This window comes from Aptenodytes forsteri, unplaced genomic scaffold, assembly GCF_000699145.1.
Source record: "Aptenodytes forsteri isolate BGI_AS27 unplaced genomic scaffold, ASM69914v1 Scaffold209, whole genome shotgun sequence".
NCBI classification, from domain to species: domain Eukaryota; kingdom Metazoa; phylum Chordata; class Aves; order Sphenisciformes; family Spheniscidae; genus Aptenodytes; species Aptenodytes forsteri.
Window position 1 is genome coordinate 3,588,810 of NW_008795034.1, and position 22,905 is coordinate 3,611,714.

General features: G+C 46.4%; 1 protein-coding gene across 1 annotated transcript in view; it reads right to left on the reverse strand.

Annotated features, from left to right (window-relative positions):
• Window positions 1-2,803: 2,803 nt before the first annotated feature.
• The window catches only part of CLIP2 (CAP-Gly domain containing linker protein 2), a 64,309-nt gene continuing 44,207 nt past the window's right edge, over window positions 2,804-22,905 (reverse strand). The window contains exons 7-16 of the mRNA XM_009276403.1: window positions 20,993-21,053; window positions 16,129-16,233; window positions 13,599-14,543; window positions 10,924-10,981; window positions 9,094-9,177; window positions 8,501-8,657; window positions 7,837-7,996; window positions 7,054-7,239; window positions 3,568-3,630; window positions 2,804-2,936 (exon numbers count right to left, since the gene is read on the reverse strand). Of these exons, the coding sequence (XP_009274678.1) occupies window positions 2,925-2,936; window positions 3,568-3,630; window positions 7,054-7,239; window positions 7,837-7,996; window positions 8,501-8,657; window positions 9,094-9,177; window positions 10,924-10,981; window positions 13,599-14,543; window positions 16,129-16,233; window positions 20,993-21,053 (1,831 nt within the window). The 3' untranslated portion in view covers window positions 2,804-2,924. The remainder of the gene's footprint in view (window positions 2,937-3,567; window positions 3,631-7,053; window positions 7,240-7,836; window positions 7,997-8,500; window positions 8,658-9,093; window positions 9,178-10,923; window positions 10,982-13,598; window positions 14,544-16,128; window positions 16,234-20,992; window positions 21,054-22,905) is intronic.

Below are 22,905 nucleotides of genomic sequence, written 5' to 3' on the forward strand. Positions count from 1 at the left end.
TTTACAGGGTTGAGCTGAAACCCAGATGACGCATGTGATAACATGCCCTGTTGACACTGTAGTCAGTCCTGTCTGGGGAGCAGCTCCCATGGACCTGCACCCCAGGGGTTGTGGGGACACAGGGGACCTGGCTTCGCCCCGCTGCCCGTTTCGGTACAGCCCTGCAACACAAAGACCGAACAGCCTCCACAGAAAGTCAAGAAGTGCCATCAGCTCCTGGCTGATCCTTAGGGACCAGCACAGCTATTTACAGCCAGAGAAGACCATCAGCACTAACTTTAAACCTGCTCGGGACCCATCTGCTGCTGTTCTACATTCTCACCCAAGCTGACTGGGAAGAGCCACAGGTCTGAACCACTCACAGGGGATGGTCCCTGGCAGGAGACAGGAGCCAGAGACTCCTCCAGCCTGAACCACTGCCACCCTGACAACTTTGGATCTATTTAACAGAGCCAAATAGGTGGTGCCCATAACCACTCTTGGGGGATCCCGCCCTGTGCGGAGCCAGAGATTCATCAAGGGAGGTGGAAAGTGCAGATGCCTTTCCTCTGTAGATGAAGGCAGCTGGTCACAAGTCACTAGAAGACCTATCAGGGAAAATAAGCTACAAACCAGAACGGACTCTCGCACCTGCAGGTGCCCGGGAAGCCCTGGGCGTGGAGACAGGCAGCACTGCAAGAAGCACTCTGTGTTAGCTCCACTCAAGCCAGCGGGAGCTGCAGCAGTGACTTCAAAGACCATGCAGCCAACAGGAGCACTTTGGGAAACACCAGCCCTAAATTCCTAAAAACAGCAGCTCCCAGTGAGGTGCTCACTGTCGCAAGCTGTAACAACGAACAGTCCCTCTGGAATTTTCCTAAATCACATCGGAGATGAATACACCAACCAGGAGGATTTTGGAGACCACCCCTATGATCCCCTGGGAAAGTCCCAGAGCTAGGCAGAGATGTGGCAATCTTCCTGGTGATTACTAAGAGCTGATGAAACACTTCTACAAGGCAGGATGGGATCCCACTTGAATTACTTCCAGCCAATTAGATCCCAAGCTCTGCCTCCCCCCGCCGTGCGCCAGATTTAAGCTGTGTTTTCTGACCTGCTTTACTCCCCTGAAGTCACGTTCCTCTTTCATCCTCCCCTTGAATGGAGGGAGATCACCAATCCTGCATCAAGTGAGCAGGGTCCAGTATTGTATCGTAGCCCAGATTCAGCAACGTCCTCCTCGTGGCAGAATTGCAGCCATGAAGCCCAAGTTTTTCCCAGGTTGCTTCTGGCTGCCCATCCTTCAAGGAAGTAGGAGTCTGGCAACCCACTAAGAAAAAGTAACACAACTTTGTAGGAAATCGGGGCAAAAAGCAATGAAGCTGACATGCCGTGATGTTCATCTGCCTGTGGTCTAGCTCAGATCTCCTCTCTCAGTGGTCTCTTCTGTCTTGTCCTCTTTCATAGATGCCCCATCATAACACAAGAACTTCTGAAGACTGGAGGAGTCGGGCACTAACTAGGGGAAGCCTGGTAAAATATTGCTGTGACTCTTCCCTGTGGTACTGAACAGTGAATCTGAACTGGACTCTCTCACACCTTTAAGAGCATATCGTCCCCTTCCTCCACCCTAATGTCCCTTGGGAGCTGTGGTGCAAAGTTAAAGAGAAGAGTAAAGCCTTCAGAAGAAGGAACAAGACCCTTGCCTGGGCCTGCACTGCCGTGTACGGATACAAGAGCTGTGTTGGCCCCAGTCTTGGATTCCTTCTGCTCCAAATGCTCGTACTCAGGTCACGCACAGATGATTGCTGTACCCATCCAATACAGACAGCCACTACTGCATGAACGCTCACAGCAGCACCTTAGCCTCCTCCATTCCTGGTAGTAGGGGATGGGCATCATACTGAAGAGCCAAGGATAGCTCTGGAGAATGGCCAGGCAATCCCCGATTAGCTGTTGAACAGGCAAGGAGGGAACCAACTCCTCAAGGCATCTGTCCCACACTGACTGCAGCCAGCATGGAGCTCTCAGGCCGGCGATGCTGAGATCCAGCCGTCTGTGGAGTCCTGTGCTCAAAAAAGACCCAGTAAAACACACAGGAGTGAGGGGGACCAGGCTGGGCAGCCTGGCTGTGGCCCAGGCCATCAGCAGGCCTGCTCAGCAATCTCTCTGCAGGAAGAAAGGCCAACCACACCTGAGCGAGGTGTGCCTGTCCCCAAACTCAGAGCCATCACAGCTCCTTCCCCAAACAGCAGTGGGTAAGAAATGAAATAAATATCCCTCTGAAATCGGATTATTTCCCACGACATGCTGTGATACAAGTACTAAGTGCAGCCTCCGTGCTCTAGAACAGCGATGTCTTCTACAAGGCGAGGAGGGAAACACATCCCCACACCCTGCCTTCCTCAGCCTACGCGTGCCAGCATGAACAGTCAGCCCAGCAGGTTTCACTTGCTTGTGCAGGTCTTCAAGACACCGGGGTGGGTGGAAGGGAAGGGACAGACCACGTGGGAAGAGTGCAGCCCCTGGGCACGCGCTTTGGAGTTGAACACCACAATCAAATCCCTTTGCAGCTCCCGTGCTGTTACTGGGACTCACTGGCACTTCAGCCGCCGTTCGGGGCAGCTGTCATCCAGACCACATCAGCTGGTGGGATAAGGGCAGCTCAAGCAATACAAATTCCACAGTCAAAACCAATGCAGGTAAGAAAACCAAACCCAGAGAGATCTTTCTGCTCCCTCCTGGAACAATGGCTGCCTTGGAAAACTGGATTCCAGGATTGTCCTGATTACATCAGTTAGTATATTATAAACATTGTCCTGCTTTAAAGTGAAAATACTGTGTCTAGTCTTTTGGAGGTGCTAAAGCCAGATGGGGCATTGTTTTTCCTGACTGTGCACAGGAGCTGATACTGGCATGAAATGATCCTCTTCACCTCTTCTCTATCAGAGCTTCTCCTGGAAAAAAAGAGACCTTGTTAGGCAAAATGAGGGCAAGCACAGATGTCTTTTTATAGAAGAGGAAACTGAGGCACAGAGTGGGAGGCCACCAGGCCTGCCATGTCCTGACCCACTGCTCTGCCCAGTAAGCCACATTGCCTCTTCCTCAGGCTGGCCATCGTGCCTGTAAGGAAACAAAGTCTGAGGCTACAGATCTTGCCCTACATCATGAAAACCACAGGAGACCAGGACAACGTGTCCCATGAATGCCACCCACGTAAAGGGGAAGGCAGAGATCTGAGACCGAGCAGGTTCTAGCTGGGGCTGCCAAGAGTCATACAGGCACTGACCCAGCAGTCTGAAGGGAAACTCCCTCCCCACTGCTTCTCCCAGAGGAAGCACCCGTTGCACCTCAGCGTGCACCTCACTAGCACCTTCCTGATGGCTTCAAGTGGTTTTAATGGTAAGGTGAGGTTCCCACCATGCTTGGGAACTGGCGTTGTGCAAAGCCCCTTGCTTTCGCTGTGGGAATGACACAGTCAAGCTTTGCTGGCCGAACTGCCTCCGTCCAAGAGCTGTCCCCAGCACAGCAGGCAAGAAACCACATGAAGCAGTCACTGTTTTAAACAACATTCTGCTTTTAACTTACCTCTTGCTTGTGGGATTTATCCTGCTGGTGAATCCCGTTAGCAGACCCAGAATTTCCAACAGTCTGCAATGGAGAACGGACAGTACTTAACTAAAGAGGGACGCAGAGCCTAGTGGTTTTGCCTACAAGCGCTGAGATCTGGCAGGACTGCCACCTCCTTCCTTAGCAGCCCAGCACACAGTGCCTACTCCACGCAAGGAAAGGAGAATGCAAAAATCCCAGCCCACTTTAGGCAAGAAGCTTCCTGCCCTCTGCGCCCTGGCCCAGCCCCCCCCGTGCCGGATTGCATCCTTCCCAGCTACAAAACATTCCCCGAGTTCCTTACGGACACAGACTTGCTCTTCACTTCTGACTCTTAAATCCCAATAAACAAACCCTCAGCCAAGGGCAGCGTTAGCTGCAGAACGCGGCACAGCAAACATCCCGGCAGCGAAAAGGACATTTGCCATTCCCTATTTCCCGTCTCTGGGGACAAGTCTGGCAGCCAGGACAGGCTGTTCTATCTTTAGAAAGCACAAGAACTTTTAAACATTTATACTGTTTCTTTAGCAGGGATAATATGGAGCCCTTCAGCTTCAAAACGACAGTACAACCGGCACAAACAAGAGAAGAAAGCTGCAGCCTGAAGTCACAGCATGCCAGATGTCAGTTGCTCGGGTCTTGGTAATCAGATTCACCGTTGTTGATGAATTGCTGATGGCAGCAAAACCAGACATTATGGGGAGACAAGACTGCAAGGTTTAAAACCCGTCATTAGAGGAGTCCCAGCTACCCAGCTTCCATTCTCACTGTGACCATGAAGGTGCACAATCAACCCTATGGGACAGAGGTTTAGTTTGGGCGGGAAAACCAGGCAGAGATTCAAACTGAGCTCTGCTTTGAGAGCCTGAACTGTTTGCCAGGCAGTGAATACTACCTGGATGGATGGCCAAAATAGTGCCACTGTAGTGACTCAGTCTGGGGTCTGCACCCACAACCACAGGCGATTCAGGCCTTACACAAGGCAATATATCCTATCTGCAGCACACCTCATCCGTGTACTAAGCAGCTATCAGATACCAGGAATTAGGTTTGAAATTTCGTCTCAGTACATGGTCACGATAATGAACACAAAGTGCTGTAATTCACTTGAAATTAAATAAAAAAGCTCCCAGAGCAATCACTGCAAATTCTCCAAGAAAAGGCCCAAGTGCCAAACCCTTGTCATTTCCTGCAACGCTGCGAGATCAGGGTCTCCCAAGACATGGAGAAGGCAAAGATCCTCTTCCTCTATTACAGGACAAATACTTTCCAGCTGCAGGCACGGAAACAGCAAGGCAGCAATTACTCGACAACGAGACGAAGACACAGTGCCATTATGCTCTCCCAGCTCCTGCACCTCCTCGTCTAACAGCAAGGCCAGCCATGCACATCAAGGACTGCAGAGCGCGGTGGCTGACTAAGTCTGCGAAGGGAAGAGCAGCAGCAGCTTGTGGTAATTAGAGATTTCCTTCTTGAGCGTGCTGCGACGTGAAGGCTCTGCAGACAAAGGGAGAGCGATGCCAAGGCAGATCCCTGGGCAACAGCTGCTGCTGTCAGAGAGGAGACGGGAGGTCAGAAGGTAGCGCAGAATGGGTTACAGCAGAAATGTGGCTTCTGGGGAAGAACCATCAATTCCCTAACTATTGCACCAGGATCTCTTTAGGCCAACAACATCCTCAGGCTCAGCCTGAAAGCCCCAGCTAACAACTCCGCTTCATAAGGGGCCGGATGAATAGATATCATACTGAAACTAGGGAGCTTTGATCCAGACTTCCTTGTAACTAGGCACTTTAAAAATCTGACATCAATAGAAGCTTGAAGCCTAGCTTCCCGCGATAATCCTCTGTCTGTCTCTTAGTACCATGGTTTGTAGTTGACAGCATAATACTATCTTGTCTTATCTCTAAGATTTCTTAAGCATGAAAGTATCAAAGTAATACCAGGGATAGATTAGCTGACCTCATAAGGTCCATTCCAACCCACTTTATGTAAGATTAGTTATTTTCTACAGTTGGGAAAGAAATAATTACCACCTGCACCACCTCTGGAGACAGGAATGCAAAAGGGAAGATTTCCTTTTCTCAAGGGACTTAGCCTTAAAGCAAACAGAGAATAACTTTCCCCACCCCTCCCATAGCTTCCAACAGATGAGGTTGTCACGATGCATTTTCATTTGACACACAGCAATTACAGCAGAAGCTAAAGTCACTCTGGAGGTACTGACAGGATTATAGTACGTCTTGGACTGCCACAAACTTGTCATCACGACTACAGCTGTCCTGTCTGGTGCTGGCAGACAGCTGCTGCCGCTGCACCGCGGGATATAGAGACTTGTCTGCAACACACAGATGCTCAGCTGAGCCAGCAGAGCTTTCAGGGCTGCAATTTTTACCGTGCACCCTCCTCCTGACTGCCTCCCTGCAAGTACTACCGCAATGCAAACAGCTATTCAGTGTATCTGCAAATTGTGCAGAAGACTGTGTCGGGGAGGAGGAGAAGACCTGATACCCCCCCCCAAATTACCTACCACAACATATCTGCACCTGCATCAGGGAAAACAAGCTCTCTGCCCATTCTCTGTGTCTACTGGCTTGTTCTGTACTACCCTAAGACATTTTTCAGCTAAGAATTTAAGTGAGCAAGTACAAGAGGAGCACTGGCGCATCTGGGCTCTGAAAGGCATGACCTGGTTGCAGACACAAGAGAAGATACAGCTAGAAGAGAAAAAAAAGGACGTGAAGCACAAAGCTTGGCACAAGGGGCAGGTCACTTCACAGGAAGAATCAGTCAGGGCTTAGACACCACAGGTATGAGACGGAAAAAGCCAAGCGTGGAGAGTCAAGTTATTTGCAGCCTTCAATTTCACAAAGAAGGATGCAAGACAAACAACAGAAGCAGTTTTGCTTTTGTCAGAAGAAACAAAGGGAGACCAGAGGAAGTTGGGAAGAGAAGATAGCAGCTGGAACATGAACATTCATGGTCCATCAGCAAACCCAGATCAGACACAGAGATTCCTCCAGGAACTGGTTAGAGAAATAGAAAACATTTTCCCAGTCACCTCCAAAGTTTGCACTTATGGACTGCAAAGAAATAATCCTCTCAAAGAATAGAGATGGCAGAAATCCTCAACTTCCCTATTATAAAGTGCCTGTACGGCAAGGATGTGCAGCAACATGTCATTGTACGCATAAAGAACAGTTACTCACACCGCAACCTTCCCCAAAACACCACATTTAGCAACCATTCTTGCAGAGCACAAGAGGATCCGTAATTACTAGCAAGGCTTTTCTTGGTTTTAAGCTGCATCTGACAGAACAAAGTCTTGCCAGGCTGTTTCCAGCAGAGAGAAAGGGACCCAGCTGAGCGCATCACCCCCCACAGCACAGGGCAAGGTCCCAGGAGATTTCTCAAGAGAAATGACTGCTGAGGGCTGAGCGACCTGGGAAATGGTTGCCAATGCTCTACCTGTGTTTTCTCGGAGGAGAGCCTCATTGCTTCCATGAGCTTCTCCATCTGGTGGCCCTGCTCCAGCGCATTGCGCAGCACATCCTCCGTGCTGACGAGCCGGTGCTGCAGCCGGATCACTTCCGACTCTGACGAGGGGTCGATCAGGGAGTATCGCCTCTGATCCGTTACAGATTTTTCCTTGTCCTTATACAGCAAAGGGAAAATAGGAGCATGTTAGATTAAAACCAGTAACTACAGAAACTAAGCAAAGTAGAAATCCACAGTAACTCACATAACCATGTTCTGATTTCAACAGTAGATGGGGTCAGAGCACAACTCTGAAGGCAATCGTATCGAATACAACCAGCAGCAGCTCCAATTTGTTCCCAGCAGAGTTCAAATAAATTATTCACATTTCAACCACTGGAGGACACTGAAGTACACAGGAATTAGAGGACTTTGTTTTACACACTCTCTGATCTAGGAATAAGCCATGTGGGGTAGCTGACCGACCTTCAGTTTCTCCCACAAATTTTAGCCCTATTTAGCTACGGATCTAAAAACAGTGGGAACAGGAAAACACTGGAGAAGGACAGCTGGACATTTTTGCTGCTTAATGAGGTGCTACTAAGCCAGGCCACAGCTCACAGGCGCTGTCAAGGAAGTTCCCATCAGATGCTCAGTAGCACAAAAGAAAGCACAAAGACTTGGAGTCAGGGTGAAGGGCTAGAACCCCCAATGAGCCACACACAGCCCTCCAAGCCCCCAGGTCAAGGCCAGGAGGAGTTTTGGTGCCCTCACCAGCACAACCAGTTTCTCTCGCAGCCCCTTGATGTCATCTTTGAGCTTCTGTTCCTTCAGCCGCCACTCGGCTTTGTGCACCTCCCGGCTCAGGTCCCGCTCTGGCCCAGGCGAGTGCCGGTTCGCTTCCAGTAACAACGCTCTCAGCTCGTTCAGGCTCCTGGAAGAAGCAGCACGAAAAGGTGAAGACATTTCCAGAGCCCACACACCACTGCAGTCCTGCCACGCTCCCTCCCGCCTTTGTTACAGATCCAAAGAAAGGCCAGCGAGCAAACCTGACCCAACTCCCACCACTTCGGGGGCTTCAGAGCTCTTGTCCTCCTCACTGCATCAGCTGTAAAGAGACTGGGACCTGCACAGGGCACCGTGTTTCAGAGGAGGGCAGCAGCCAGCTTCGCTGGCTTGTAGATGACTTTATTCAGCATCTACAGGGGCACTGAGCTGTCTTGCAGCTCCTGGTGAGCAGTGAAAGAGCAGTCCCTTTGATCATTCATAGCCCCTAATTTTAACCAAATTCCCACATAAGCATCTCTAAAGAACAGGAAAGCTGGGGGCTGGAATTCAACAATTCAACCTTTTGATTTCTTTTGGTGGTAAATTACAGCATCCTGAATGAACACAAACACACTCTGTCCAGCTTCGTCCTTCAGACCTGCGGACTGACCTTTCCTTCTTGAGTAGCTCCTGGCTAATCAGGACCAGTTGCCCTGAAGCATCATGTGTTTTCTTGGTCAAGGCTTCCAGTTCACCTTCCAGCCTCTTCTTTTCTTTTAACGCCGAATCAGCCTTCTTTTCTGCCGTTTTGCATTTATTTTCCAAAGCTACGAGAAGCAGAGGATACAGGGGGAAGAAAGGTCAATTAGTCCTTTACTTTCATCCCTGCTTTTTGCCTTTTCCCAGTTCCCACTCCTAACAGCACAGGTCTGATTTGCTCTGGATCTAGCCCTATTTAAGGGGAGATCTCAGAAACAACATGCCCAGCTCCGTTTATTTCTGCCTGTTTCAGCTTTTGACATTCAATGAGCCCAAAAACCCCTTCTCACAGGATACAAATATCTTCTGCAGGGTTTGTATTCACCTCCTGAAAAGAGACCAGAATTCCTGAACAAATTTTTACCGACAATATCCACTAACAGACAGGCAGTGTCATGTTTTAGACCTGCCCCTTTCAGCACCTGGGCCCTTGTTTAAACACCAGTACAGTGGACGAGCAGGGAAACACCTAGTTCCCACCAGCACTGGATTAGGGAAACTTACCACTTACTTGGGCCCTTAGAGTTTCAGTCTGGGACGCCAGCGATGACACCTCTTTGTCTCTTTTACTCAGCTTGTCTTGGAGGTCTGTGGGAGAATGAAAAGACAAGACATAGAAGCTTGGAAAATGCTTTGTGCAAATCAGGAAGGTATCGAGTGTACGGCACAGGTCGGGGTGCGACAGGGGCATGGTGGCGGTACCCTCCATCGGCAGAGAAGCAGCAGGAGACAGATAACGGGTGTTTCTCACTGCATCTCACCACCATCCAGGTATTAGGAGGCAGGATACACAGCTGGGAAGCCATATCGGACAGGTTTAAGAAAGCAACCACAAGGAGGGGAAAAAAAGGGAATAAAACTTTAATAAAAACCACAAAAAGGAGCTTTCAGCACATTTCTTTGTGTTACCTCCTACACTGGAAGGCAGAGACAGTTTTAAAAGTAATGTTTTCTGAAACTGATGCATTTCCACACTCAGAGCCGTAGATTTGAAGTATGATGCTTTTGTGACTCAAGTCTGAACCGGTTGTTTTTAGTATATCCTATATATGGCTTATTCAGCATGGAAACAACATGCACATGGACTGAGTGGCCATTTTAAGAGCAGTGGCTGCTGGACCTAGTTATGTTCTGCCCTCACTAGGCAGGAATTACCTGTCAATCAGCATACAATTTGGTATAGCATATACGTAATCCAGTACCTGCAGAGACAGTGATGAGGCCGACTGACAATGCCTAGCTAGCATTGAGGGCAGATGGAAACAGGACAAAAACACCTCTGTCTGAATCCACAAACAGCTGGAGGGACACTCAAACAAAGTTTCTATTAAGTAAAGTTTAAGCCTGCAAAAGCCCCCAGTAACCTCCGTTTAGATTGCTACGTGCTCAGCAGGACTTTAACAAGGGCTTTGCAGAGAACAGACTCCTTAGAGGTGAATAATTGAGAAAAAGCTATGCCACCCTAAGCCAAATGCCATTTGAAAAGAGAAGTGACAAGTTAGTTCTTTAGAGATCACCTTTGTGATCTACACTGATAATGTTTTCTGCTAAAAAAAAAAAAAAAACAACAAACCCACACACAACATCCCTAAGGAAGAATGTAGAAATATGAGTCTCCTGGGAATGAGCACAGGAAGATGAGATCTGGAAGCACCTTACGTGTCTTGGAACAGCCCTGAATCCTTCACAGACACCCAAAAGCGTATGTCATGCACATGCAATGTGGTAGGACATTGCTCCCAACAGAGACCATCTGGGCCATCCAGCTCTAATCTTGCCAGGTCTGCTGTTGCTCAGACTAGGCGTTACAGCTTACCCTCTTCGTGAGGGAGGCTGAGTGCAATTCAGTTTCAAAGCTACTTTATACAATTTTTCTGAGTGCATAAATTCTGCATTTTGTTAAAAGGATGGATTTGATTTATAGTAAGCTTAATAAAAAAAAAGTAACCCCCATTATTTTAAGCCAGTCACATTAATATCTACCATTAGCAGTCCTCTCCTATGAACAAATTGCATTTAATGGCTGGATTTTACCTGCTGTAAAAATCAGTGATGGGATGGAAGTGTGCCCATTTCCCCAGATCTGTCTCCAACCTGCACCATCTGCATGGTGAGTGTGTAACACAAGTAAAAACATCCACCCCTGCACATGCTCAGCCAGATTAGAGGAAAAAAAAGCCAGACAACAAATGCCATCCAGCAAAATATGAGAGATGAAACGGCTTCCTAAGCCCCTTCCACACAGCCGTCCCTGCAAGAGCAGAAAGTTAGAGGAAGGGAAGGCACGAGTCACAAGAACAGGGCGTTCCAAGAAAAAACAATAAAATTTCCTACCTTCCATAGTCTGCTTCATCTTTATCTTTTCTTCTGAAATATCATTAGTTTCAATCATCTGAAATAAATGTAAAATATGAGATGTAAACCAGCCCTTTACCCAAAGATTCAAAGCAAAGTTAACAACCACAAAGCCCCATCCAAAGCAGAGGTGTATCCTGTACCCAAGTTACGATGTTTTACATCCTTCCTGGGAGGGAAACAAAGGCTTTTGAGGAGTCACTTCTACAGTTGGGTACTACTGAAGGTTAACCGGTACTATCTGAGAGTGCCTACACACAACAGGCAGCTGAGCCCAACAGCAAGATTCACCCAGGAGGGAAAAGAGATCAGGCTTTCCCTGTAAGCTCTGGTTCCAGCTTTCACACACCCGGAGTTTGCACAGAGCGATGGAAGAGCTGCTCTCCTTTGGACCAGTGTCCTGTGGTTAATCATGGCAAATTTTCAGGTGCAAATGCTCTTTAGCATTCAGCTTGAGATCTATCAGACAACAAGTTCCTCAACTTTTGAAGAATCTAACTGTGCCCAAAGTTATAAAAACAGTAATAAAACGTTGATAAAATAATATTAGAGAATGAATACATTAACAAAAATAATAAAAAGCAAATTCTGGTCCATATAGAGGATTCTGCCTTTTCCCTATCCTCTTTTGTCTATACTGCCATGAAAAGCCAGAGACTGCAGAGCTCACGGTCAAGCTTTCCATTGCAGAGGCTGCAATTCAGCCCTTTAAACCTCTTCACGTCCAGCAGCGTTTGGTGGGACCTCAGGACATGCCCCAGATCAAGCAGTTGCTGTGGCCACCACCACTGAAAGCCCCGAGGTCAGGCCCCGAGAGCTTGAGTGGGCTGCAGGATACGTCTTGAACAGAAGCAGGAGCACACCCAAAGAGGGAATACACCACCTGATGTACTTTTGGTACAGAAAAACGATTTAACTGCTCTTTGGAAGCGCAGTTGTGGTTCTCACTTGAAGGTCTAGGAAAGATGGTCACAAGACACATTTGTTTAAAATATTTGGATAGTTAATACTGCAGTCACATTAAATTAGCTAAGACATTTAAAAATAGAATTTGCCTTGTGATACTCAAAGGCTTTCACTCATGCATTTCTTCCCACATTTTCCTGATTTTAAATCGACACATAGTTAAAGTAATTATTTCAAGACTCCCTGGTTCTAATCCAATATCAATATCCCCCAGAGCCCTCTCACTTATTTAAAGGACTCTGGAACAAGCCTCCAGCTTCTTCTTTTACATTCATTCCTGTTTGAATATTGGCTATAATATGTGACATGTTGTAATAACTTTTCCCAGGGCCCTGGCTGTACTTATTGTTCACGACTGTCTTCACTAGATGAAACATGTTGAGCAACCCTTGAAATACCATTAATGCTGTAGATTGCTCCTTGGGCTTTTGCCTCTCCTGTCCAGTTCAGCGTGCCTTTTTGCAGGCATGAAGCTCTCACTTGGCCAACAGTAATTCATGGGCTTGACTTTCCCTGCCTAGAGGTGCAACCGATTTCAAAGGGGCTGTTCATGCTGGCAAATTAAACATAGGCATTGTATTCACTTCATTGGCACCTCAGTCTGAACAGTGACTACACCACCAGCGATAGATTTCAAATGAGTATTCTTAAAACCTGCACATTTCATGGCTTATTTTCATTTTCTGCATCCCCACAGGGACAAGTTTAAGTTGGGTTTTTGCTCATTTCTCATGCAAAATCCAAACACGAACAGGAGCTCAGCCTAGAGCCATGAGCAGCAATCTCCTCCCCTCACTCTAGTGCAAAACCAGCCATGTATCCCTGTGCCACGCCACACAGGCAGGATGGCATCCTGTGGCAAATAGTCAAAAAAATGAAGATGATTTAAAAAGACACAAAGGCCACAGAAAATTGACCTCTTCCTATTATTATTGGTTTTATTCTAGCCTTCCCTGGGAGGCTCAGGACTCGTATTCAGTCAGACGTTTTATTTCCCCAGCCTGGTGCCATCCTGACCCTTGCTAGCACCTCTTCCACTACAATCCTTAAAGGCAGCATCTCCCCGTGTCTCTTGTATATGTTGCGAAGCCTCCCCCACTGCCTCTGCCGCATTGCTGGCACCCACCTCCCACCCAATCCCATCAGCTCAGCCCCCTAACTGGGGCCCTCAAACCATGCTCCACGTGCTGAGCAAGCTACGTGCTCTGTCTCAGCATGGGCAACGACTCTTCTTCCACCTTGTCCTCCACCTACCCCTAAAGGGCCTTGCTCAATAATACACTAAGGCTGCTGCAGCTCCTTGGAGGACAACAGCTGTACTGTAGAAACAACGCTTTTTCAGCTAAGAACGCGGCTTGCTCAGGATGAGAGCCCACCCCTGACAAACTACGATAGTCCTATTCCGCTGCCACAGTGCTCGTGTGCCTTCAAGCCCACATGTGGCCCACTTGCTTCTCTTGACTCTAATTTCTTCTAATTGTGCCACTGTACTGGCTTTCAAGAATGGGAAGACACCTTTGGCATGGAGATGCAGTGCAGAAAAAGCACTATCAATGAAAGGTAAAGACATCCAGATACTCTGAGGCACAGAAGCCTCAGAAAATTGCACAAGGCAGCAGCTGAGGGCTGCTCCTAGGAAGGGTTACTAACAGGGATAACAAACAAGCAGAACGACCCAGAAGTCATACGTTTGCATGCTGAGAAGGATGCAGGGCCTCCATGGACTGCAGCTTGTTCTCTAAGACAAGCACTTTTTCCTGCAATCTGTGGATCTCCTGTTTGCTCTGGGCTTCTGTTTTCTGCAGTGTTTCATAGTCCAACATCTTCTTCTCAGCCAAAGAAATCTGCTCTTTCAAGAAAGCTATTGCTTGTGTCTGATCTTTATATTCACCATGAAGTTTCTCCAGTTCATGCACCCTCAGCTCAGCATCTCGACACTTGTCCTTCACATCTTGGAGCTCGAGAAGGTGCTGATTGCTTTTGGTTTCCAATTGCATTTTCCAGTTGCTGTTGCTTTTTTCCACTTCATCCACAGCCTCCTGCAACTTCAGTTTGAGGCTCTCTTTCTCCTTTATATGAACAGCTGTCTCAATATCATGCTTTGCTTTCAGGTTCTCCAACTCAAGCTGGTGCTCCATCTTTATACTCTCCACCACTGCCTTCAGTTCCACGATCTCCTTGTGCTGGGTGTCGGGGCCTGTGTTCAATGTGGCTTTGAGGTCCTCCAGAGACTTCTGGTGGTCAGAAGCCAACGTGTCCAACTTGGACTTCCAGTTGTCCATAAGCCCCATGTTCTCATTAGTGGCTTGTTGAACTTTATGCTTTAGGTCAACGATTTCCTGCGAATACTTCTCATTGACAGCTTTCAGCTTCTCCATCTCCTGCTGGTACTTCTTTAATGTCTTCTCATACTTCTCCTTTAGCTGGCTGCTCTCCTTCTGATGCTCCTTGTTGGCAGACAGCAATTGATCTCGTAGACGAAGAGCCTCTGACTGCAAGCCAAGGTTATGCTCAGGGGTCTCTGCTTGGTGAGAGCTCCTGAGGCACTGCCGAAGCTCATCCACCTCACTGCGCCTGAGGCTCAGCTCCTCCTCCAGCTGCAGGATTCTGGACTTCTCCGCTACCGTCGTTAACTGCAACACGACAGAGAAGACAAAGTCAGTCCCCACCTCTCATAGCCACATCCTTCCTTTTAGTAAGTGTGCTCCAGTGGAAGTAAATCCAAAGTACATTAGTCAAAGTTCAAATAAACAGGAAAGGAATACCCAGCACCCTCCAGTTTGAGTATAGTTTTGCACCAGGGTAACCATCACCAATAACTCTAACAGTTATGTCTTTGTGCCAATTGCAATTTGTTTTTCCTAATAGGAACCTCTCGTTTTCCACAGAGAAACACACATCTTTGAAGCAACCATTGAAATTCGCTAGAGAGCAACAGTGGTTTATGAAAAATAATGTCCTGAAAGGGCATTATATTTCCAGACTAGGCATCTTGCCAGATGATGCACAGAGGAAATGTGACTGCACATGCAGGAATATCACAAGCATTTAAACCAGCATTAAGCATATCATGTTTCCTTTATTGCTCAGCAATCCTCAGCCTACAGACCTTCTTCTGCATCATAATTTGTTTACCCTGGTGTAAAAAAGGAAGGGGATTTTTACACATGAGTACTTGTTAGAGTTAATAGCAAAGTAAAAGTAACGTAGAAGGCTAGAGGATGCAAGACAACTCTGGCCATGGTTAACATTGAGCATAAGGGCTATGGATCAATGTCTTAAGATCTGAATGTAACCTAACAGGGCTGAACTACCTGCTAGTCACAGGGAGTTCAGGGTGCTGCAGCTATGGATGGAGGAGATTTGACTAGATGAAATATTAGAAAAAGGCAGAAGAAACAAGGAAACCAAGCGGATCTTCCAGTGCCAAAACACAAGCGATCAATTCCATTTCATTTCAATTGCCGTTTTCCCCACTAACCATCAGCCCAGGAGGCTGGGTATTTTTTGTTTTAGATGGGCCCTTCAAACCATTTAGCCCTTTTGGAGAACCTCACGTTTGTGTTTTCTACAGCTCTAACAAAACCATTGGTGGAGGAGCAAGCTCACTGTAGGCAAGTTCACCGCTTCCCACACCACACCAGCATGAAAAAGCCCTTTCCACATCTGGCTGCTTTTAGGATCGGGTGCGTTGTTCATCTGGGCAGCCTGTCCTGTTGCAGGCATGGCCAAGGAACAGAGCTGGCCCACCTGCACTCACCAGGATCTTCCATTTCAGATGGCAGCTCCCACAGCTGGAGGGAGGACAAAGGGAATGCTGATTGCAGTGTTATTTTCTATTACAGCCTGGGGGAGCCTCGAGGCAGAATGAGTTGTGCAGGGTGCAGCTATTATTTGGGCATGTTAACTGAAAGATGAATTGTGAAGAGCTCGTGTCAAATGGTGGCATGGGGCAGAGAAGCAAACTCAATCTGAGAAACAAGTCCCCACACAAGAAGCAAAGCTAGAAATTATATCGTACTACCATTTCCAGGAGAGAGAGCAAATTAAAAACCAAACAAAAAATCAGGGAAGCCTAAATTCAAGCCAAAACCAATCAACCCCACAAACCATTTAAAAAAAAAAAAAAAAAAAAGAAACCCAAAGCAAGGCGTCATGAGCATCAACGCAGGGGGCAAGCGCGCTGTTCTGCAGGCAGGGCAAGTGGGGGTCGATTACCCTGGTGTCCTCTAATTCTCTGAGGAGTTTTTCAGCCTGTGCCTTCTCAAACAGCAGGCTCTGCTCGAGCTCCCGTATTCGGGCATGCTCCAACTGCGTCTGAGTCTGGTCACACATAGGGAGAAAAGAAGAACAGTGGAGATGGGAAAAGGGGAAGGGAGAGAGAGAGAGAGAAAAAGAGGGAAAGAGAAGGCTGCAACATCATCTTCAGTGTACAAGACAAGGAAAGGCAGTTCACAACAGGAGGAGAATAAAGATCCAAACAAGCAGGAAAAATCCAACCGAACAGAAAGTGGTCACTAGGGGATTTTACATGGTACTTGTAGTGGCTATTCACAAGGAAATGGAATCTGTGGTGGGAAAACATCCCTCTGCATTAGAAAGCTGCTTCGCTGTTTTCCTGCATCAAGACTATACTGAAGACGCTTCCTAAAAAGCAAAGCTCCCACTGCTGCAGACCACCAGTACAAGACCCTTGCACCACATAAGAGAATGCAAAGACCTTGCAGTGGTTCTCCGCACCTCTCCTCGAGAAGAATCACAAGGTAGACTGAAAAGAGTTGGAAGTTCCCGTCCTCTTTTTGCTCCGGAAACAGCTTGAACACTGCACTAGGTGGGGGGGGGAAAAAAGCAGGTCATACTGTACACGGTATGTGCTAAAACCAAAAACACACTGCACTGAAAGCAAATCAAAGAAATTTAGATACCAAACTGTTATATAAATCAGTGCTTTAGGTTTGAATAGGGCTGCTATGAATTTCAAAGTGATTTTTGCACACTAAGACTTTAACAGCCTTGTACACAAAACAGAACTATTTTTTGGTTCTGTTTTTGCTTTTTTGTTTTTTAAACAGATGAGTAAACTAAGCGCAAGAAGTTTATGTAACTTGTCAAATCCAGGGGCATTGACTCAGGGCACTGCTTCGGTGCCCTTCACTTTTAAAGCAGAGGTACCATATAGCTGCACTTGGTGGCAAACCTCAGGACTCTACAACAACCACTGTAATATCATGTAAAATTTCCCATAAATAAAAGAGGAGAGGAGACATGGGAAAATGCATGCAGACTCTGGCCTTCACCTTTTTTTTAGCTTACAAAACCAACATTTTCCTTTGAATTAAACTGGACCTACCAAAAAACAAACCAACCTGATCAGAACTTTTTTTTTTTTTTTTTTTTTTTTTTTTTTCCCCCTTTTTTCTCTCTGAGAGTGATCTGGAGAATCCATTTCAATGAGGAGATATCTAAATCAAGCTGCAGTGAATTTAACAAAGCCTCTCCCGAACCTTTCTTCTATAAGCAGCTTGTGTCGGCTTGTAGTTATTTCTCTCTTGTTCAGGAAGTATCTTTTACAGATCTAATATTATTTATACAATAATTGTATCTGAAGTGATCACCTGAAGTGTTCACAACATAAACCTTTTGAATTTATGCTACTCTTCTTCTCGTGAAAGGTGTTACTCCAGTGCTCCTGCTGTAACTAAAGGCGGCAGTGAGGAAGAAGGGCCTGGCAAGGAAAACAGGGCTGTTGGGCATCTTTGAGCAATCTTTGAAAGCTGGAACAAGTTTTAGGGACTTTTCTGCCCTTTCCTACAACTAACCCAAATGTGCTTTATTGTGTACAAACGATGGAAACTGAAGTTTGTAAAACCCCATGTTTTCTCTTACGGCTTGAAAGGTATACATGTACTCATAGGTGGTCAAGATCGCAACTGCCAGATATATTCAGACTGCTCCATATTTTATGTAGTCTATTTGACCCCTGAATGAGGAAAAAAGATGCTGTCTCAAAACCCCAAACATTATCAAAACCCCCAAATAATATCACTGAAGTGCTAAAGTTGGCTGAATGCATCCTAATAAGAAAAATAAAGAAATTTAATTTTGTACTGAGTGGCTTCTCCCACTCAAAGATCCACATCTCAAGATGGAGCTCCAGGCTTGATTTTATTTACAGGGATAATTATTGCATTGACACTAATGAATTTTCCTCAATTTGCACTAGCTCAAAATCCCAAGTGAAACTTCAGCAACACAAACTTTTGGAATTACCTTAACTGGTGGCAGCGTGTCAGATACTGGCTACCCGAAGATGCTGACCTATTACAAAACTAATCTCTGAATCTCCCACAGAAACTCTCTCAAAGACTCCTGAGGTTGACACTCAAGTTCCCAGCCAAGCTTGCTCAGTCTAATCAATCCTGCTATTTTCCAAGTCTGGAAAAACACATGAAAATAGAGGAGAAAAATAATCGGGGAAGAAAGTTAGATCAACTGTTTTACAGTCCTTAAATATAGCTTCACTTAAGATTCACATCAAGTCCTGTGTTATTTCTTATTTTATGCAAATTGGTTCGCCTAGCCAGTATGACTCAGAGCCTCGAATCCAAAGTTCTCCTGCACTTTCAGGAAGTTCAGGTCTGAATTTTAGACTTGCTTCTTGCTATTAGCCTTAAATTACTATTTGCAAGTTACAAACTGACTTCCCACTGGTGTTCAACGTATGAGGCAGATTCCAGGAGATGAGCACGAGACAGTTCCTTGAAGAGGTTAATATTTCCTATAACAACACAGTCTTCCACCATAAAAAGCCTTTCTTAAAAGGTTTTGTTTTCCTGCAATTGCTTTTCACCTTCCAAAGCACTATAGCATCAGCATTGCCAACCAGGACCAAAAACGGGTTGAATTCACAACTACATTTCAAGGCTAAATCCGCAGCTTCTCCTTCTTTATCAGACGTCGAAAAACTGGACCCCTATCTCCAGGCTTCAGACACATTGATTTCTTTGGTCAAAGAGCTTCTAGGGATGCTGATTGCCACGCTCAACACCTGAGAGTCCCAGCTTCGTTCAAAAACTACACGGTATTATGAGAAACACCATAGGATTTAGCCTAGCCTTCAGCAGAAACCCTAGATCCAGGGACCACAGAGGAGAGAATCTTTTCTTACCATCATGTCTGTTACTGGCTGTTAAGTGCAAGATAAACATTCTCCTCTGATTACTCAGAAGAGGGCTGTTGGCGTAAGAGGACTACGAGACCAGAGGAGGGGAGACAACTGTCGCTGGGTTTTGCTTTTGGTATTTGGGTGATTAATTGAGGTCTAGCTAGGGACGCAAAGGGCTGTGCTAGCAGCCACTGGTTGACTTCGTTGTGATTTTACATGAAGAGTATCAGGGACAACCATTTCCCAGGAAACATACTGCAACATGAAGGAGCACTTATCCCCCTGATTTCCAATGAGAGATTTTTTTCTTTAAGTGAATTACTTGCTTCTGGAAATCCTAACTGTCTCCACAACAAAGCAGGAAGGTGAGAATTAACTCCAGTGGGTCAATCATTCAGTCTGAGCATCCAAATTAGACAGGACAGAATGTGAAAACTGACCACAGCAAAAGCCCTCTGACAGTGTCTGACTGTCTGGTGTTGGACCCACGGGGGAACATCCCAGTTCTCTGGATCGCAGGAAACCAAGCTGCTCCATGACTCTTCCCTAAGAAGTTATTCGGTCTTCTGTACAGATGAACATGGAAACGGGGACAGGACCCCGGCAGCCTGCAAGAAGCTTGGCCACATCCCCACTGCAAAGCAACTCCTTCCCAGCCCAAATGAAAATCAGATCTATCCTCAGTTTGGGACCTGCAGTTATAGGAGCACTTACGTCACAGCAGCTTACCATCTTGGTAAAATGTGGTGGCTTTTTTTTTTAAAATGTATCTAAATATACCTGCTAGCTAACCCTGGTCCCACTGCCATTACTCCACAGCCAGGCTTAAACGCTTAAAGCTTACACAAGGACAATTCACTGCTCTCAAAGGGAGTGATGGAATAATCACCCTTCTCTAAAGCACTGGGGAAACCTATCATCTAAGCTCAGGAATCAAAAGAAACCTGATTTTGCACCCACACGCTAGGCAGAAATGGCACTTGCTGTCCTTTAGCAAAGGTCTGCTATCAGTGCATTGCTGATTGATACCCTGTCAAACACATTACTCTGCTTCAGCTTCTGGATAAAGGGGAGAGGTTTATGCCAAGAGGGTCAAAGCCATGCCAACATACTCCATTGCCTAGTTTTCCCATTTTCCTGGACTTTTATTGATATGGCCGACAGTGAAGCACAGGAGCAGGTCCATTGACATTTCTGGCTGTTACTAACCTGGACTCTAGCTGAAGATAAGGGGAGGTCCCGATTTACACATGTAAAGCAGAGAGCCTTGCTTTCACAGAAATATTTTCTTTTCCTTTTTTTTGCCCCCACAGAAAAGCCTCCCACTCAAGGGCAAGCTCCCAACACCACTTCCAGTTTGCACAACATTCGCTGCAACAGCATTGCTCTGAGCAACAGCCCTTCCAAATGAAAGGGTATCCTAGTGTCAAACCCCACTCTCGTGGGCAGAGGACTCCACACGAGGGTACTGCAGGTCAAACAATACACGGCATTTCGGCTGGAATAGAATAGCATCCGACTGGGAGATTGTGCGTGCCAATTAGCTGCTAATAACAGGACACTGCAGGGACAGTGACTGAGCAGTCAAATAATTTCTACAGTGGAAAAACATATGTTGAAATGCATTCAGATACAGTCAGATTTTAGCATGGCTTGGCAACTCATGGCAACATTTAAAGCCAGGCTGGCTGCATGTGATTAATTCTAGGCAGCTCCCAGAGTTATTAGTCATTGGGCAACATACCAAAGAACAATCTTCACAGTTTATACCACGGTGTTCGCAGCAGGTCCAAAGCCATCAATAAAGATAATGTATTGTTTAGAGTTGAGAAAAAGGTGGCAGAAATTACTCAGGTGAGGCCACACATGCAATTTCAGGTTTTAACCCCACACTTTGGCAAGGGTGTTAGGAATTACCTCCAGATCCCCCTTCGTGATGGATTCTTCCTCCACACGGAACTGCAAGTCCTCCACTTTCCTGGGGAAGGAAAAAGACAAATAGCAGTCAGTAACACCCAGATCAGCATGCCATTTCTAAGCAGCCATTGCACATGGGCCTCCCCTGCACAACCGAAGTCTGAGAGGAGAGGGACACAGACAAACTTTGTATACAAACAGCTCAGCAGAAGCTAAACAGCAAGACACATGGAGCAAGACAGTTAATAAGCAAGCCTTCCTCATAGCAAACATTTGCCTTCTTGCAAGGTACACGCTCACAGACATGCTGTTTCTGCTGCACCACCTCTCAGCAAGCACAACTGCTGTGCACTGACACCGGGATCCTGAAAACATGAAAGCCACAACCAGGTTTCACTGGTTTTCTTAGACCCTGTTATCCCGCAGCCGAGCACTGGGCAATTCCTGTGCAAAATGCACAGGGCCCATACAAAATACTCCAGGGGAATCAGAGCCTCTGCCTTCTTGGCAGAGGGCAGGCAATGCTTAATGTTTCCACAACGTGGAAATGGTGAGCTACCCTGGCAGAAAAGCCTTCACCAGAGACTGTATAGGCCAGTCACGCATAAATGCACATAAAAATCACATGCACAAACGCAGAAGTGCCTAAGACTCTTTCGCAAAGTCTGAAGAGAAAAATCCAGTAACGATACAAAATAATTCAATCTTCTGCTAAACTCAGTCCTCTTTCTTCTCTTTACTGATTTAAAAAAAAGGCAATAATGAGGATGTTGAGCTGGTAGCCAGATGTAAGGACTCCGATTCCGTTACAGACAAAAATAGCTGTGAGTGTACATATCTAACTTCATAAACAAACTTCCTTGTCTAAACCTCCTCTAATTAGAGGAGGCATCTGTTGATATTTAGGAAAGAACTCAGCTGTCTTGTGTTAAAGGGCCTCCTGGAGCTGGGAAAGTGAGCTGCCTACCAGGAAAACAGGGAGACTTGTGCACAAAAGAACAATTCGTCTTCAGGAGGGACATCATTCAATTGAAATCAACACTGTTTTCAGTTACTTAATACACAGAAATGGCTTTCTATTCCCACTGAAGAGCTTCATTATATATATGGAGCAATTGGACTCCAAGAATGCCAAGCAGATCTTCACTCTTATCCAGAGAGGAAATGTATACATCATCATATATACATGGATGGGGCCTCTGGGATGTGGGGAGATGATGAATCACACTACAGTAAGGCTGTCCAGTTTGACTTCCCTTCCTCAGAAGGAATGTCCTTAAGGTCATCACATCACAAATAGCGAGGAAGGCAATGGTCTTCAGCAAAGCCAGGTTGTACAGAAAGGTTAGGGGTCTGGGATGGCCCAACCTGCACAGTTCTGTTTATTATCCAGTATTGTTTTTATATCGCATCCTTAGCCAAGAATATCTGAAGGCAAGGCTTTGTCACTGTCTACACCCTTGCCATGAGTTAATCCCACCTTATCCTGGTTTCTTTGGCTGGGAGAGTTAATTTCCTTCCTAGTAGCTGGTACAGTGCTGTGTGTTGGATTTAGGATGAGAATATAGTTGATAACCGATGTTTTAGTTGTTGCTAAGCAGTGCTTACACTAGTCAAGGACTTTTTTGCTTCTCATGCCCTGACAGCGAGAAGCCGGGAGGGGGCACAGCCAGGACAGCTGACCCAAACTGGCCAAAGGGACATTCCATACCATGTGACATCATGATCAGGATATAAACTGGGGGGAGTTGGCTGGGGGGCAGCGACTGCTGCTCAGGGACTGGCTGGGCATCGGTTCAGCAGGTGGTAAGCAACTGCACTGTGCATCACTTGCTTTGTGTATTATTATTAGGATTTTATTCTATTTCAATTATTAAACTGTTTTTATCTCAACCCACGAGTTTTCTCACTTT